The 18,194-nt window shown below is 42.4% G+C and overlaps 2 protein-coding genes across 3 annotated transcripts; one reads left to right on the top strand and one right to left on the bottom strand.

Annotated features, from left to right (window-relative positions):
• Window positions 1-221: 221 nt before the first annotated feature.
• Window positions 222-9,732, top strand: klhl22 (kelch-like family member 22). Of its 2 annotated transcripts, none has more exons than XM_049579055.1 (7): window positions 222-1,075; window positions 2,665-2,830; window positions 2,918-3,229; window positions 3,390-3,799; window positions 5,236-5,428; window positions 5,592-5,825; window positions 7,142-9,732. In XM_049579055.1, the coding sequence occupies exons 1-7, from the start codon at window positions 828-830 to the stop codon at window positions 7,481-7,483; spliced, it is 1,905 nt and encodes a 634-aa protein (XP_049435012.1). In that variant the 5' UTR covers window positions 222-827; the 3' UTR covers window positions 7,484-9,732. The 2 variants fall into 2 exon arrangements, with proteins under 2 accessions (XP_049435012.1, XP_049435011.1); XM_049579054.1 differs by having other exon boundaries at window positions 2,918-3,241.
• A 4,247-nt stretch (window positions 9,733-13,979) lies between these two features.
• Window positions 13,980-16,820, bottom strand: tbx16 (T-box transcription factor 16). The gene is made up of 9 exons (XM_049578924.1): window positions 16,805-16,820; window positions 16,491-16,647; window positions 16,281-16,383; window positions 15,724-15,888; window positions 15,385-15,531; window positions 15,228-15,298; window positions 14,983-15,071; window positions 14,679-14,892; window positions 13,980-14,591 (listed from the first exon to the last, which is right to left on the bottom strand). Exons 1-9 carry the CDS (start codon window positions 16,818-16,820, stop codon window positions 14,153-14,155), a joined length of 1,401 nt encoding a protein of 466 aa, XP_049434881.1. The 3' UTR covers window positions 13,980-14,152.
• Between the last annotated feature and the right edge of the window lie 1,374 nt (window positions 16,821-18,194).

The following is an 18,194-nucleotide window of genomic DNA, read 5'->3' as shown; positions in this document are numbered from 1 at the left end:
TGAACTAAATACTTCTTTTTTATCAGTATTATAAACATGAACTAAATTAGAGATTAAACATAATCTAATGGCTAATTCTGCACACTCTAACACTATTATGTTAAAGGACAAACTGAAACAACTATATGCAGAGTGCAGAGACTGCCTGCAAAGTGATAGTGGCCTCTTATTGGCTCTTTCTAGGAAACTGGGCGGGACAGTACGGCAGCAACGACCGATAGTGTGCGAGCTCACTGTCCGACACCAAAAAGTAAACAGACTTGTTTTGATCTGTCAAAAAATCAGGCGACTGTGCTAGTCATTTCACACAGGAGTTGATGTCACTGTGACCAAAGTGTAAACGCAAAACGGTTTGTTTTCGATGAACACGAAGATATTTTCGTGCAGTCGTGTTGCCTCAGTTTTCCAGTGTCTTTAATAGTCTGGCTCGGTGTTTTTATAATGCGTTACATCAGCTAGCAGGCTAACCTGCTGATAGCATGCTAGCTTACTGTATGTTTTAACTAACTTGACGTTAGCTGACAGCGCAGTGGCAGCTAGCTGCACGACGACGGAAGGGCGTATGTATGTAGTTGTATGCTTTCACGTTTTCTAATTGCACTGTAGGCTAGATACTGGCGTGAATCTTGTGCGTAACTTGCTATAGATCTGTGACGTTAATGTTACACTGACATTTCCAGCAACTACCCTTCTTTAGCCGCTAGCTGCCCAGCCTGTTCTTGTGTCCGTGTGTATTTCTCTACATGCCGACAGCAGTTGTGGCTTAAATTTATGACAACTATGTGAAGAAAACTTAGAATGGTGTTAGTACTGGACAGATAACAGTGATGAAGCCTGAACATCAGCACCCTGCCATGGCTGAGGATGGAAAGCTGAGCCCAATGGGAGGACGCGCTGGCTCATCAGGCCGCCTGGGCCGACAGACCTACAAAAGTTCAGCCCATTTCCGCAGCCTGCTGGACGGCCTGCTGGCTCTCAGACAAAGTGGCACTCTGTTTGATGTGGTGCTGCTGGTGGAGGATCGACCCATCCAAGCCCACCGTATACTTCTGGCAGCCTCTTGCGATTATTTTAGGTAAAACTCACAGCAAGCCTCATTGTTGCTTTACTTCAGTTTTCTCAATTCAGTTCTATTTTTATTTATTTGTGTAGCTGCATCAGCAAGATGCACCCCATGCACTTGTGTTTCCACCCATGCAAATACCAATCGATTTAAAAACAAAGAAGCACATAGAGTAGCACTCTGTGTACAGGCAGCACTGACATGCAGACCACTGACTGTGACTGCAAGACCATTTGTTATATTTTATTCCTGTCTAGTTACATAAACAACAGCACATTGTAATCAACAAGTGCAGGTGTCAGCAGTCAAGGCTTGGTACAGAGTCCAGTTTAAACAAAGTTTCTCCTCTTTCTCCATCCCCTGCAGTATATTTGTGTTGTCATCTGATCAGCAGTGGTGTGCACATTTTAAGTTTACTTAGTAGTTTCTGTTTACTTGTGCTTTATTTATGTTTACTTGTTTGCGTCAATCATGACCTAAATACATTAACCTGCAGCTTTTGAGGACAACACTGAGTAGGTCACAGACACAATCACTAACGTCCAGTCAGCCAGCAGTGTATATGTGACATAAGGGAGTGATACAAATAGGTGTATTGAATGTGAAGTCAAGTATTGTACTTTGTATTGGTGTGTAGCTTACTGTGCACAGGTAGAGGAAGATGCTTCTCTGTGGTATTCATTGCTCCAGGAAACCAGAGCCCTACTGTTGGTAGGTAGCCCTTTAATCCCATTATAATGCTAAAAGTAGGTAAAGATAAGGCTCTAATATCCCTTTAAAGAGATGCTTTACTGTATCAGGTGTTCTTTGTACCAGTGGTTGAAGAAGAAAAAACTGAGGATCTGTACATTCAACAAAGATTTAGCTGATTCGTGGGTTGATAATGAAACTGTGGGGCCCACCACCTTTCCAGACACATAGACTTTGTTATGGTAATTGTTAAGCATCTTTTTAGGTTTTTGTGTCTCCTTTTGGTTGTTTTGTGTCTTTTTTTAGTCGTTTGGGTCTCTTCCAACTAATTTTGTGTTTCTTTAAGGTAATTTTGTGTATTTTTGGGGGGCTTTTGTGTCGCTCTGCAGTCATTTTGTGTTGCTTGTGATTATTTCGCGTCTCTCTGCAGTTCCTTTGCATATCTTTGTGGTCTATCTCGTGTCTCTCTGTGGTCAATTTGAGTCTTTTCCTGGTTGGTACGTGTTAATTTGAGTGACATTTTGCAGGTTAAGGCCAGGGGGCCCCCCTGAAACTTTGGTCCCCTGGGCCAGTGCCCAGTAGGTCCATTCAGTAATCCATCTGTGGGTTGAAGGCTTAAAAAGGTTTTCTGATAGTTACAGAAATCTCAGCATCAGGACTATTAGAATTGCTTTCCTGGTTTTTCCAGGGTATTTCTCGGCTAAACAGAAACCTTGTTTTTTGGTATTTCATCTTAATCGGACAGTTCATAGTTGAAAATGACAGAAAAAACAATACGATATCAAGTGAATAGCGTGCAGCAAAAGTACCTGGCAGCATTGAAATTGGGATGATTGTGGCCACGTGAAATGCAGCCAGGCCACCAGGTTACCCACCATAAGCCATAATAATATGTCACTGTTCTTCACTAGGGGAATGTTTGCTGGAGGCCTTCGGGAGACACAGCAAAAGGAGATCCCAATTCATGGAGTATCCTACATGGCCATGAAGAAAATACTTGACTACATCTACACTTCAGAGATCGAGTTAGACCTGGAGTCTGTGCAGGAAGTCCTGATAGCTGCCACGCTAGTTCAGGTGAGCTCTTTGTTGTTCTTTTGCCAGATCACATTGTTCTTTGAAATGTTGTCCTCATCTAATCTGTGTACTTTTTGTGTTTGAAAGCTTGAGATTGTCATCGGCTTTTGCTGTGATTTCCTTTTCTCCTGGCTGGACGAGAGCAACGTTTTAGAGGTCCATAATCTAGCTGATCTGTACGGACTGCAACAGCTTAATGCCAAGATCCACTCCTACATCCTCAGGAACATCCAGACTTTGTCTCGCACCGACGTGTACCGACAACTCCCCCAAGATGTAGTCTTCAGAGCACTGAACAGTGACGAACTTCAGGTGAACAGTGAGAACGAGGCGTATGAGGCGGCTCTTCACTACCACTACAGTCCTGTGCAGGTGGAAACTGACCAGGTCTACTTGCAGGTCAGTCCCAAGGTGTGTTGGCATTTTGTACTCATCTTTTCATCTCCACATTATATATACCTGCTTAGTTTTACTGTGCCGTAGTTTTAACCAACTTTGTTGAAGCTCTATAAGCCTGAACTGGCAATCACCTAATTTTTTAAATCTTTTTGACCCAAAGGACAATCTCAAGATGCTTGATGCTGTCCGTTTCTGCCTGATTGAGAAACACATGTTGCAGAGGCTGTTTGGCAGACTGAACCAGTGTCCACTGAAGGATTCTGTGTCTGCTGCCCTGCGGTACCATGAGCAGGAGATCTGGCAGCCTGTCCTTCAGAGCCCTCTCACCCAGCCACGTTCAACCCTCCACTGCATATTGGGCTTTGGGGGTATGTTCACCTCCAGCTCCCTCACAGACAACGAGCATTTGTTTCAGGTGTTCCATCCGAGCTGGGGGGAGTGGAGGACACTCACTGCAGCTCATGCTCCCCGAATGTCCAACCAGGGCATTGCTGTGCTCAACAATTTTGTTTATCTAATTGGAGGAGACAAGAACACCAGTGGGTTTCGTGCAGAGACCCGCTGCTGGAGGTGAGAGCCCATCCCATTTATTTAGTTTAAAAGAGTGTAGATCTGAGCTGCTGGTGGATTTAAATTGTGTTCTATTTAAGACTGCACCTTGCACTCATTTTCTTTATTGATTAATCTGTTGATTCTTTCTCTCAATTTATTGTTAATGTTTATTAGAGCTGAAATGATGATTCAAAAAATTGATCAGTTGATTGATTAATCAGCAGCTATTTTCTGCCACTGCACCTGCAACAGCCTTGGATGGAGCACTTTGCTTTCGGGCTGCTTGGTCATCTCATTCTCATGGACGTGGTATCTTAAGAAGACCCTGAGGGAATTCCCTTAAATTTGGCACAAACCTCCACTTTGACTCAAGATTGAAATGATTAGGTCTGGTGCACAAAGGTCAAGGTCACTGTGACTTTGTAAAACATGTTTTTGGCCATAACTTTAGAATTCATTCACTAATTGTGACAAAATTTCACACAAATGTCTGTGTGGCTTTTTATATCCAAAAGGTCAAAGGTCAATGAAATGATTAGGTCTGGTGCACAAAGGTCAAGGTCACTGTGATTTAAGCAATGCAAGCACAGCAGTAGTTCAACATCATAACTCAGGAACAGAAGGGGAGACATTTGGTTAGACATTAAATGGGTGACTCTAATTTTGGGTACCCACCTTCAAACTGTGGTGATCGTTTTTGCTGCTTAGTTGAAGATGTGTGTAAAGCATAAATGTTTAAATATTTGTAACTTCTTTGCAGTAACATCCATATTTGAAGAACTGTGTACTGTTTTGGCTACATATGAGTCCGGACAGACATGGATGTAAATTGCAAATTGACTGGTTGGCAGAGATATACAACCTCAAGGCAGTAATTCTATTTATTTATTTATTTATTTATTTAACAAATAACAAACATTTTAAGTTTAGTTTCTCTAAGGAAAGAATGTAGTGAGCAGAGTGTTTTAACAGTTCCTGGGGCATAAACTATTAAGTGGCATCACTGTTTAACTACGGCAAACATATCTTTGGCATTTCTGTGCTGCAGTCACTTGTTACCTATCATCGACGGGGTGACATATTTGCAGATAAAGGTGTATTTGCAATAAGCTAATATTGGCTAATATATAAGCCATATGATTTGTTGATCGTGCTCTATAGAATGTTAAACAATCATTTCAAATGTCAGTGTGTTCTCAGACTGCTTGCTTTGTCTGACAAACTGTTCAAAGTCCAGAGAAATGCAGTTAAACTGATATAAAACAGAGAAGCACCATAACCTGACATGGAAGGAGCTAGAACCAGTTTTTGTGAGGCATTTAGCTTGATATATATATTTAATCTATTTTCAGTCGATTTGTAGAGTCCAATGGGTGTGCTCATACTCTTGTTAGTTTAATTTTAAAAGTCATATTTTTCCTTCACTGTTTTAATGCTTGTTGGTTTTTCCCCAGATACGACCCTCGCCACAACAGCTGGTGCACCATCCAGCCTCTGCAGCAGCAGCATGCCGACCACTGTGTTTGTGTGTTGGGCGGCCATATTTATGCCGTTGGAGGACGGGACTACAGCAATGAGCTGGACACAGTGGAGCGCTATGACCCACACACCAACATGTGGGAGTTTGTATCACCCCTAAAGAGAGAGGTATGAGAATAGAGAAGATGAAACCAATGCATGTAATACTACTGCCATCCACATGATGGTGCTATATACCCGCCTGTGTATTGGTAATGGAGCTTTCCTGTTATGTACCAGGTATTCTCCTCTCCTTGAACTCCCTTTAATGCTAGTTTAACCTTCCATCTAGGTGTATGCCCACGCAGGAGCAGTGTTAGATGGGAAAATGTATATAACATGCGGCCGTAGAGGGTTGGCGTACCTCAGAGAGACCTACAGTTTTGACCCTGTGGCCAATCATTGGACAGCATGTGCTGAGGGGCCGGTGGAGCGGGCGTGGCACGGCATGACTGCTGTCAACAGACGCATTTATGTTATTGGTGGAAGCAATGATGAGCATAGATATCGACGTGATGTCCTGAAGGTACTGTGTCACACGTCATCAGTGGTGTTTATTGTGACAGCAGTGTTAAGTCTCGCAGTCTGCCTCAGCCCTCTGTGTTCTTTTTCCTCACATTTCACACAGAGATGTTCTTGCATTATGACATCATTCTTGTTTTTTTCTGTTTTCTATTTGTAGTGCATGCAAAAAGTTTTTTTTTTAATGTCTCACTCCCTCGATTTCCTGATCTCCCCTCACTCCTCCCAGTCTCAAGATTATTATAGTTCACTAAAACATAACAACAAACTGTAGAAAAAAAGCATTTTAGTTAACTGAAATGAAGATTAAAAACTAGACTGTAGAATAAAACAAAAACTTACTGAAACAATATTGTTTGCTCACAAAACTCACTAAAATAAAATAAAAAATATACAGCAAATGTCTTTAGTTTAGGTCTTTGTCAACTTGGTCAAATTTGTCAACACAAGCAGGGGGAGGCTTTGGTGCATACGTTTATAGAGACGGGATGTCTACATGACTGTGAGTCAACTGTCTTCAAAGAGTGCAGTGTTTGTATTGTAATACATATCCTTCATTTCCTTTATCTTGCCCCCGACAAATGGCCACTTTATTATAAAAAAAGAAAACTAAAAGTAATACTGAAATTAACAAAAAAAACCACTAACTGAAACCTAACTAAATTGAAATCATAATTAAAATCCAAATAAGAATAAAAACTAGTGAAAAATACAAAACTATAGCTCTGTTAAGTCTTTCAAATTTGAATTAAAAAATAGTCAATCGTCTTTTGAGTCCATTCTTATTTCACCTTCTGATGAAGGCCTTTGTGAGCTAAAAAGCTAGCAGTTAACTAATTGAATTAGGTCGGAGCCAGAGCTGTGCTTTTTGACAGACTAACAGGTTTGGGTGACATTTTAGAGAGTAATTTTTTCCCCTTTTTTATGCCTCTGCGCCAACGTTAGCCCCGGCCAGAGTCATTATGTTTTTTGAGTTTGTCTGTCCATCCATCCCATCCTTGTGAACGCAGTATCTCCGGTCACTGTGACCTTACAAAATATGTTTTTGGCCACAACTCAAGAATTCATTTGCTAATTATAACAAAACTTCACACAAATGTCAAACAGGATAAAATTATAATAAAGAAACATTAGGTCAGACACTGAATGGGTGACTCTTATCCTGGGTGCCCACCTTCAAACTGTGCTGATTGTGTAGATCTTCTGTGAGTGAAGCATCCATGTTTTCACAGACACACATGTAAACTGTAAGAGAAAATTTACTGGTGCGTGAATGCACACAATTGCAGGGCAGTAATTCTCCTTTTTTTTTGTCCTTAGGTGGCATGCTTTGACCCTGAAGCCAACTCTTGGTCTTTACTGACCCCCCTCCCTGCAGGACATGGAGAACCCGGCATAGCCGTGCTGGACAGTCGCATCTATGTGCTGGGAGGACGCTCTCATGACAAAGGCAACAGGATGAAATACGTTCACGTGTACAACACCGACACAGACGAGTGGGAGAATGAGACGGAGTTTAAGGAGCGAGTCTCTGGGCTGGCAGCCTGCGTGGTGCTCATGCCACCTGCTGTGATCAACCAGGCCAGGGGCTGGGAGCAGCGTACCAAGGCCTCATGGGAAGACGTGGACATGGACAACTCAGAGGACTCTAGTGAGGACTGAAGCAGCTGTTTTGAACTCAATGTCTGAGCACTGGAGACTGTCATGTACTTTTCTGACAAAGCATGTTGAAGAACAAAAAGGATTGTTTTTTTTTTGTTGTTTTTTTTTGTGGCAATGGTTATGAGAGCATCGTGTCCTTCTTGCACTTTGAGAGCCTCTGAACCAAAGTGTCATTCAGGTTCAGGACATTTGCACACCTTTTTGTTACTTTTGAAATACCTTCTTAGATAATCACACTCTGCCTGTGAATACCTTCTAATATGCTACTGTCTGTCACTGATCCCTCATGATTACCTGTCACTGTAGCTGCCTCTACATTGTTTATCATAGAGAGAACCTCTGTATCCTCAAGGGACAGGAAGCAGCGAGACTTCTGGCTATGCAATAACATGGATATAGGAATGATTCTCAGCAGCCTGGGTTTTTTCTTTCAGGATTTTTTGACATAGGATCTTCTGAAATGTTGTTTAGACTTCAGAGATTTACAGCCAGTGCTTACATTTTAGCTAAATTGTTAAAGCTGAGAATTAAAGGTCAGGTGTGTAGGATCTAGTGGCATCAAGCGGTGAGGTTGCAGAACTAGAACTTCTTCTGTGTGCCAAGCATGTAGGATAACTACGGAGGCAAATGTGAAAACTGAACCGCCCTGTCTAGTGTCAGTATTTGGTTTTTCCAATCTAGGCTACTGTAGAACAACATGGCGGACTCCATTAAAGAAGACCTGCTCTGTATGTGGACATAAATGACTCAGTCTAAGGTATCAGGAACACAACTATTCTCATTTTCAGGTGATTATAAACTAATAAAAACATAGTTATGAATATTATTTACCATTTCTGCCAATAGATGCCCCTAAATCCTACACACTGGACCTTTACATTTAGTTCACATCTCCACCTTTGTGGTTACTGGTTAATGCCAGTTACTGTAATTAAGTTCTCTTCCCATCCAAACTACTGAGTGATCGTTAACTTATTACATTTTAACATTGTGCCTTGTTTTTGTGGTTACATCCTGAACTTGTGTTGTGAAGTGTTTTTTTATGTTTCCATGTATTCTGTTGGTGGAGATGAGCATTAGGTATTGTGCCTCTGACATCACAATTTGTTTTGATTTGTGTTTGTACCTGAATGACGAGGTGCCGCTGCTACAGGCTGAAGACCCCAGCTCATGATACATTGCCATGTCTGTGAATCACTAACGAATGTCGAGTCTTGATATTTCTGTGATGAAAACCAAACCACTGTTGTAATTATTTTTGTGTCCTTTGTTGAACTTTCATTCTCAATAAGTTATTGCATTACTGAATCCAAAGAGCACAATGAGGGGTAGTTCTAGAATATTTCCATTAGCTGAGTCGAGCTTTGCTTCATGCTTCTGCTTGTTGCTTCAGTTAATTGTTATGCCATTTAATATAAGCATTTAGGAAGCTTAATGACACCCACTCCACTGTGTATCACTTATTACACTGTCATAGGAAAAACTCCAGGAACAATTCTGTTTTAAAGTGAACTTTTGTTTGTCATTTCATGAGAGTTGAGTGTTTAGGAAAAAATGCAATGTATTAGAAGACACTGTCACACAAGATATGCAAACTTAGTATCCTGTTCATGACATGAGTTTTGGAATTTAATAAAGACAGTAATATATGACTTTTGTCACGCATGCACAAGTCAGTTGGGGTAATTTAGTTTAGTTTTAGTTAGATTTCTGTTGTGGAAATGTATGCAAAAAGGGCTTAGTTAATGAGATAATGCCTCATTAGCATATTTAAACAAACTATTGCAAAACCTGTAAACAAAAAAATAATCATCTTAATGTTAGTAATCAGTTGAGGGGATTTCTATGGTGATATTTACATACACCAACCTTTCTGCTGTTATACCTCTCTATTGTCAAGGTTATTACTGAGGGGTTTGTTCATACATCATTCATAGCCTGATTTATGGAGCATTTTATTCCTAAAACATGCCAAAAAATTTTTTTCTGATTTATGGAGTGACAAAAAGAGATATCCACAATCCCCACAGTAAAAGCCTTTGACTATCATGTCAACAAAATGAAACAATTATATTGAACCTGGCTTCATCCATGGTTAGGTTTTTTGTTGTGGAAATGTATGCAAATCAGCATACATGTATTTAAACAATGCCTCATGCCTCTGTTAAGACTATTTATTGTCATTTTTCCTATTTGGTGACTTCTGCATTAAGAGTCTTCCTCTACTGGATTGGATGGAAAAAGAATAAAAAAACACACATAATTAAGTTTCCTAATCAAAAAATAATAATTTTGCTAATGATGTATGAGTGCATTTAGTGTCAGAATCCACCTTTACAATACTTTTTTGTAATTGGAACATGATTGGGTTCTGAATGGGTGAAACAGTTAACCAAATAAACAACATAAGTTTAAAAAAAAAATAAAAAATCAGCAATTGGGGTCTGATGAACACAATGTTCCTAAAACCCTTGTTACATCCCTGTTTGGGATTTAGAACTTGTGTCCTTGCTCTTTATGTAATTTCATGTTGCTGTGTAATTCAGCAGTCTCATAAATATAATAGAAAATCTGATGAAAAAAAACCCCACTGATGATTGCCATCCTTGTATGAACTCCCTTCAGTGGTGCTTGCTGCCTCATGCACTTTTATTCCGCCCAGTCTCTACTAGTTCCTCTCCATTTGGCCCTCCACTCCATCAGCTTTATGAAGGCTGACTGCTGCTTTCCTCTCCAAGGCTGTTTCATCTGCATCTGTTACCCCCCGCCAGCCCTAAGTGAGTGTCCCCCTCCTCCCTCTCTGTTTCACACTGTTGTGCCAGCCCCCACTAAGTTGTCTGGTAGGATGTGCTGACACCAGCACTGGACATCCAGGATCAACAATCTGCTGCATTTATGCGTCTTTTCATTCTAAAGCCGTAGTACCACCTGGGGGATACTCAAGACATATGTCATGCACTTAACCACGTCAGTGGCCTTTACAGGCATCTGAGTGCAGGTCGATCTGGTGCTCTTTGCTGGACCCATTATCAGAGCAATTAAAAGGCCCAAATTACCCATTGATGTAGAGCTATGCAGATTAAACCCAGAGGAGCCATGGATGTGCCTGTTGAGGGAATTTTACTAAGTGCTCACTTTCATTCTTGTTTCTTCTCTGTGTGTGGCAGAGCAGGAGGTCCTCAGCCAGCTTATCTGGCAACACGTCAATAGAGGACAAAGAAAGTCACCTGTGGATGGAGATCTGGACTTTAAAAGGCTCCTTTTCACTGAAAGTCAACGTTCCTCCTTTAAATCACAAATCTACCTCAGGCGACCTTCACACGCAGTAGACAGGAACAATATAATTATATCAAAATACAGAGCAGAGGAGCACAATACATTAACATTTATGGAGCTATATGTGACATTTTGAGCCCATCTATGAGTCTGAGGGTGCTCTCACACCTGCCCTGTTTGGTTTGGTTCAATCGAACTCAAGTTTGATTGCCCCCTTAATGCAGTTCATTTGGCCAGGTGTCAACACAGCAATCACACTCAGGTGCTCACCAAAACAATGAGACCTTCTTGAAGAGGTGGTCTCAGTCTGGGTACAAACAAACTCTAGTGCAGTTTGTTTGTGGTGGGAACGTGTTCCGACATTGATCTGAACCAGCTACAGTCACATTACACATTGTTTGGGTTAAACATGAGTATGTTACAGTCCTGGAGGATTATTAATGGGTGCCTCCTCCTGTACTGCCTTTATATGCACATACAATGGATCTAAGCATTGTTTTCCAGTTGGAGCTCATTTTCAAACTGTATGGTTTGACTTAAATGAACAATGAACAACAATATAGTCCACGATGACCAGCACTAAAATCAACCTGCATAGTTGTCCCTCCATTGTGACATTAGAAGGTGTCGCATTTAACTTGCAAGTGTACTCTTCTTCAATGTTTGGTTTACTTCCTGTCTGGCCAATCAAGAGCAGCTTTCTCTTCTGGTGCGCTTGTAAATGCTGCCATGAGAGCATGAACCAACTCCAGGCAATTATGCAACTTTGTAACAAAATTAGTCCCTGATTCAGACCAAAGCTGCGTCTGCGAGCACCTTAAGTCAGGATTGCATGCACATGTTCTCAACATGGAGGTAGGTGAACCACCAGCTAGCAGCTAGTAAAGCTAATACCACAAACAGTGCTAACAACTGCAATTGTGCTGGCAGAGGTAACGGTGTTAACCTTGGGGGGAACCAGCGTTTTCAGCAGTGGCCGCTGTATGAGCTCAGTACAGAATAGCGGTAATTAGCTAGCCGGCGGTACACATATACAGTGATTCAAACGCACATAAGGCCAGACTATGTACCACAATGAAGAACAGAGAAATTCGAAAAACAAGATATACAGAGGGTGCGTGACTTCATTTACTTCTCAGGATGCCACCACTCCACTATATCTTAAATAGTTGTTTGCTGCTATATTAATGTTCTGAATGTCTATCAGAACCTTTAAGGTTGTAAATAGTTGCTTAGTTTTAATGTATTTGGAATGAATCATATCAAAATATGAAAGATCCTTTATTTTTATATGAGAGAGGACTACTGACACTACATTTCAATTCATGTTTGGAAGTTAAGAGTAATTCATTATAAGGTATTGCTCCATGTTACAATGAAATATATCAAAGGGAAAACAAAAATTAAGAAGCAGGCCTACACAGAGTTAAGTCATTAGAGAAAAGCTGGTATCCCTTTTTTATTTAAGAAAGTTACAGTACAGTATAGCTGCTTAGTATTTAAGAAGTAATCGAAGTGGACTTTGTTATGTCTGAAGACGTTCAGTATTGTGTTCCTGTGCCTTTACGTTTTCACTGCACTATGTACAGAGTGTCAAAAAGTGTAAGGTGTCGTCAGTTTAGTAAAGGCTCCTAGACGAAGCTACACAGAGTGGTTTTTGTCTCCATCCAAACACAATAGACTTTTCTTACCTTATTTGTTAACACGTATTTTAAGGGCAAGGTCCAAACTTTTCCCAAGGTATATTTCCAGCTACCCCACCAGGACATTACATCAGGTACTGTGAATATTTTGTGTTGTGCACTGACAAATATCATCTCTCATTTTGTCTGTAATTACAGATTATATGCGTAAATGGTGTGGGCACAAATCCCACCTTCTGAATCATCATGTATGATGCCAAACAGCATCCTGTGGCAGATGCTTTTTAATGTTCTGTCTTTGATGATTTTATTTGCCCTGTTCCTCACAATTTGATTTCATCTTTATTGGGTTTAATGAAAAAGATGTCTTCTGGGAGATATAACCTCATCATATCTCAGAAACTGAAGTTCATCACAGTGACCTTTTCACCCAGTAGTGTAGATTCCTGTTCAGATCTCAATTTACTTTCCCTCATTAAAGTGGGTAAATGAAGTGTGTGCAACATACAACTGGCTAAGTCTGAGGTTTGATGTAGTGATTCAAGAAGCCTCCAAGATAATGAATCACACTGAGTAAAATCCACACCACAGCAGAACTGTGGATGACCTCCCCCACCTCCTCCTCCTCCTTCCCCCTGGACTTTACAACAGTCATTAGCAGCTCATATCCACCCAGGGTGGAGGTGATGGGCCCGGCCTGTGTTTTTCAGCTGTGAAAGGGAGCCAACAGCCCCCCATTTTCATGCTTTGTAAGGCTCATTGAGATGGAGAACAAGAGTCGTGCAATGCTTTATGATGCTGGTGGGTAAACCTCAGCAGGTGAGCCGGAGTCACAGTAATGCAATGTCTTTAATGCATGCTGGGCCTGTCGAAACTACAGAGTGGCCCTCGTTAGATCAACAAAGAGGAAATACAAACAAACGCTACCAAAAGATGTGATGCCTATCAGAGCTGACCAGGTACAAAGCATGCAGATGTGCACCCACAAACAAAGACACTTCCACAATACACTCATTTGTTTTAAAAACTTGCTGTATGCAGAACACAGACTGGATGAAAGCCTAAATTACAGATAGGAAATTTGCAACGTCATTGCTCATACAACTATATGAAGGCCCAGATAGGAATCAGAGGGTTGATAATGATAAAGTAGTAATGAGGAAAAGTATTACTTACAACCTCCATATGTTTTAATTTTTGTGTTATTACATTAGTAAATTAGGGATCTTCCTGAAGAGCACTCTACCTTTGTTTGAGTAATAGAAAAGATAAAATGTAGATATTTTTTTATACAGACACAAGACATCAAGTCATGTTACTTTCAGGTTTTTATTTTCAGTTCACATCACAATTTAAAGACGCACATAAATTGCACACTTATGTTTTATTCTTTCTTATGGTTTTTTTTTTTACAAAAATAATATTTAAACTTGAAGATGAGATGAAATACAAAATAAATAGACAATTCAACAACAAAACAATCAAACAGCATGGCGTAGCACACTTGAGTTTAAGTCAGCGTAACCGGAGTCTAAATCCTTCCAGTCTGAACAGAAGGCAGTGACAGGCGGCTCCTTAAACTTCTTCTCATCTTTCAGTTTTTCTATTGTTGTCGCAGGCCTCTGGCCCTCAGCCTGGACTGGGCATGCATTCTCTTAGCTGTGAGCACTGGATCAGCATTCTGGCAGGATGGCAGCAGCAGCAGCAGTGGTAGCATCAGTAAAGTCACTCTCAGTCATTGAAGATCTCTTCACCAGCAGGAGTAAGAGAACAGTGGGTACTGGCTCCACTCAGCCACGTTGCCATGGTGATAACCATGGTGCACAGCTTGCGTGGTGTAGTCAGCGGCCAGGTGGTGAGGAGGGGGATACTGAGCAGAGCCGGGGCCGCTCCACTGGCCGAGGGGCTGCTCGGCACTGTATGGACTATAGATGTGGTGGCTGATCACACCTGGCTTGCCGGCCTGAGCCATGGTCATGTTGAGGACACCGGTGTAGTCCTGGTGGGCAGGGAGGTGCTGGGGGCCACAAGGGGAAGGGCCAACTTCATGTGTACGGGGCTTTGAAGAGTCATGGTCAGGAACAGTGGCGATGTCAGGGACTCTGGACTCAAAGCTGCTGCGTCCTGATCCACTGTTGCTGCTGCCGACGCTGGAGGAGGGAGAGGGGGACTTTCCGTACTCGTGGAACCTGAAGGGTAAAAGGAAGGTGGTGAGTGTTTTGTTTATCATGACAATGTGTTGCACCTATTTGTTGTCTAACTTTACCAATATTCACCTGTACGGCTGGTAGGAAGCTGGAGCGGGAACAAGCTGCTCTGTGTTGTACATGTCCCTGGGGTCTGCCCCAGCGGGAGATTCAGTCCTCACATTGTGCTCCCTCTCAGCAGTCCACGGAGAGTAACGCTCCTCTTTGACGCCATCATCCTCCTTCCTTTTAGGCAGGTCTCCTTCCTCTGCGTCGTAACCCTCATACGATGAGCGGCAGAAATCTGAGAGGATGCAATTTATCACATCAGTTTGGGATTACCGGACAACAAAGTACAAACATCAACAGGCGATAGAGAGTCTTAAAGGTGTACCTGGTGGACTGTCCTCCTCTGAGTCTCTGTTCAAAATGTCTGACATCTTGGCTCGCTTCTCAAGGCAGGCGGGGTTCTTGTTTGAACGCCTGTGGAGGAACATCAGGATCATTAAAACAATGCAATAACGTCCAATTCACTGCAAAGGAAATCCGTAGATCAAACCAAACTGGAATTGTTGTATGGCCCCTCCAGCTGTGCAGCCGTTATCATCAGGTCCTGCATGTGAGTAGTGTGACACCTACCTTTTTTTGTTGGTGCCTTCGTCCCGGAAACCTTTTGCAAACGGGTTGTGATCGATCTTCAGCTTTGTAATCTGAGGGGGAAATCAAATCAGTTAAAATCTCAATAATGTGTCTCCTGCCATCAGTTTTCATTGGTTTGCAGTGACAGAAAACTGACCTTGGTGTTCTGATATGCTGTGACCGCTGTGAAGGAAGTCTCGGGGAAGGTGAAGGTCTGGAAAACACTCCAGCGAACACTGAACAGGTCATCTGCCTGGACGATGTGGAAGCGTGGGTGGTAGCGATGCATGGAGTGCAAAATGATCTACAGATATGAAGAGGCTGATTAATTCAGAGCACTTTTTTGTACATTTTAAGCACTTTTACAAGTATGCACTTTGCCGCTTCCAAAGCATCAAGTCTGTAAGAGTCCACCAAGGACTTCAATTATCCGAGCAGTGTGGATATCATTTGGAAAGTTGTTGTTAAGCACCCAATTTCGAGTGCTCTTACTTACATGGCCGTGCTGGTCGAGCGTATTGTTGGTGAGTTTGAGCTTGAGGAAGGAGACAGACTGCTTCATCCAGTGGCTCCCCGGGGCTGGAGAGTCGGGGTGGAGGTATGTCCTGCAGGGAGGCTGGGGCTCCGCTTTCCCTGCCACCTCCCATTTCTCTTTATTCCACTGTAGGAAGGAGACAGATAGTCAGTCAGTCTGTCACAGAGAAAGGTGTTATACAGAAGGAGCTGCATCTTCTTTCCTTCTCGAGTGTGAGAGGAGAGTGGAGAGCCGACTGCTTGGCCAGTACCACCCATGGAGATAGGGGGTAGTACAGTGGGCTCCCAGCAGGGGATAGAAAAACAGGAAGAGATAGCACCCTTTGATGTACAATGTCAGGGGAGAGGGGGGGTGATAAACAGGGGATGTCTTGTCTGGGGATACTGGTAACCACTGAGGGATATCTACAGCCTATGGTAATCGAAGGCTATTTTTTAATTGTCATGGGATGAAATTTTATTTTTCTGATGGTGAAAGTTACCATGGGACTCATCAGTAAGTGATAAAAATAATCTTACCTTATACCTAAAGCCATCCTCAGGGACCATGTCAACCAGTAAGATGTACTTGGCACATGGAATAAGGCCAGATAGATTAATTTTACAGTGTGGAAACATCCTCCTGGAAAAAGCAAAAAGGGAACACGTGAGAAGGACAAGCAAAAGCAACAACAGAGGGCACAACCTTCCAAACATTTTGCATTTAAAGGTTACATTCTTTCACCTTACCTGCCCGGTTTAGTGATAATCATCTCAGTTCCAATTTCATGGAAGGTCTTCCAGAGTTCAGGGTCCTCCAGAGTCATCCTGATGTTGCCTTGGAGATAGGCATCGGGGCCAGCGGCCATGGAGGAGGGAGGAGGGCCGCTGAAGTTGGGCTTCAAGTCTATAAATAAATAAATCATCATAACCACATGCTTCCTTCAAAGAGATAGAAGTCAGGACCAAGAAAGGTATGCTCATGATCAGACAAAACAGCTAAACTGGTTGCGGATTTAGAGTCACTGATAGAAAGCCCAGTGTAAATCCAAGGAAACACTCACCTCTGATGGACTGCATTGCTCAGGTTCAGTTGTATCACAGGAAAAGCTCGATACAGGTTCATGCACTGAGGGCCAATAAACAATCCAAGTATTTGTGATATCCAAGTGCTCTCCCTTCTCGATCCCCTGCCTCATGCGTTAGAAAAAAAAAGATATCCAGCAGCTCAGGGAGTCAGGGGGTCAGTCAGTCTTGTTGCTGCGGGTAATTCAGAGATCAGGAGTCCTGCCGGAAGGGGTGACCATGACTTTTTAAGGGGAGCCCTGGTGTGGGTGGGGTCAGAAGAGCCATTCCCTGGCTTTGAAGTGGCACAATGATGAGTCCGAGCCCCGCTGTGATTGGAGGGTGCTGGAAATCAAAGAGACTTAACAGAGCCTTGATACCGTCCCCACAGGAAGGGGGACGGAGGAAATGCATCTTTATTAACTGCTAAGAGACTTTAAAACAAATATGGACGCACTTCCCTGCCGCAGAGTGGGGCTCACAGCGGCACCAGAATCTGTGTAAATATCATTCACACAGACATAACTATACGGTAAAATGGCATTTAGTGTGTTTGTGCAATGTGGTTAACACCCAATGTAACACATCTAGCAGAACTAATAGAAATGCAATGGAGGATATTTTTAAAAGGGAGAATTTTGTGTGTTTTGTGTGTGCACTGGAGGAGTTGTTATTCTCTTAAAAATAGCAGCATTTTCAAGAGTTTTCTCAAAGTACATAAATTATTCTAACACTTACTATCGCATATGCTCTTCATATTTACTGAAATTAGGTAAAAATAAAGGACTATTTTTTTCCACATCAAATATACGATTGCCTTTACACTCTTCTACATTCTCAGCTTTCTCCATAATAGAAATTACACAGTGGGTGTAAACCCATAATGGTGTAATGATACCATGCACTGTTTCTGCAGGTAACTTTTACCTGAGGGCATCCTCTGAGGCCTCTGCATGCAGTAGTGGAGGTGTTGAGGAGGGGGGGGGGGGGGGTTGTGTATTGGGGTGTCTAGACAGGCCCATGCTCTGATAGATAATCTCATTAGGCTAGTTTCCCTTGAAGCAGCTAGTTTCTGCATGTGGAGAAAGCCTTGTGTATAGGCAGGCAATTAACAGCCAGTTAGCACCACAAGCCCAAGTCAGCCTTGAATGGGACAGGAGGGGTCTGACAATAAAGACCTGCCACAACAACCCCAACGTCCTCCCACCATCCACATCCAGGGCAAAATCCACGGGTGTCATTCGTAGGGCCTGTCTCCGCCTGTATCGTGCCGCGTTACCGCAGGCAAAACAAATGCTAAACGCTGCAGGCGTTAGCATAGAGGAACAAAATTAGACCACAGTCCCCCTCTTGTTTCCACTGACATGAACATTTGAATTGAGGTGGCTT

This window comes from Epinephelus fuscoguttatus, linkage group LG6 (assembly GCF_011397635.1).
Source record: "Epinephelus fuscoguttatus linkage group LG6, E.fuscoguttatus.final_Chr_v1".
Taxonomy (NCBI): domain Eukaryota; kingdom Metazoa; phylum Chordata; class Actinopteri; order Perciformes; family Serranidae; genus Epinephelus; species Epinephelus fuscoguttatus.
This window is presented reverse-complemented; position numbering and strand designations above follow the sequence as displayed.

Bases quoted from the DNA above. Each gene is read 5' to 3' on its own strand.
- klhl22 (XM_049579054.1), top strand. From the start codon at position 828: ATGAAGCCTGAACATCAGCACCCTGCCATGGCTGAGGATGGAAAGCTG. The intron at 3,800-5,235 runs GTGAGAGCCCAT...GTTTTTCCCCAG, and splicing joins GCAGAGACCCGCTGCTGGAG to ATACGACCCTCGCCACAACA. The intron at 5,429-5,591 runs GTATGAGAATAG...CCTTCCATCTAG, and splicing joins TATCACCCCTAAAGAGAGAG to GTGTATGCCCACGCAGGAGC.
- tbx16 (XM_049578924.1), bottom strand. The intron at 15,889-16,280 runs GTAAGATTATTT...TCCTTCCTACAG, and splicing joins AGGATGGCTTTAGGTATAAG to TGGAATAAAGAGAAATGGGA. The intron at 14,592-14,678 runs GTGAATATTGGT...TTTACCCTTCAG, and splicing joins GCTTCCTACCAGCCGTACAG to GTTCCACGAGTACGGAAAGT.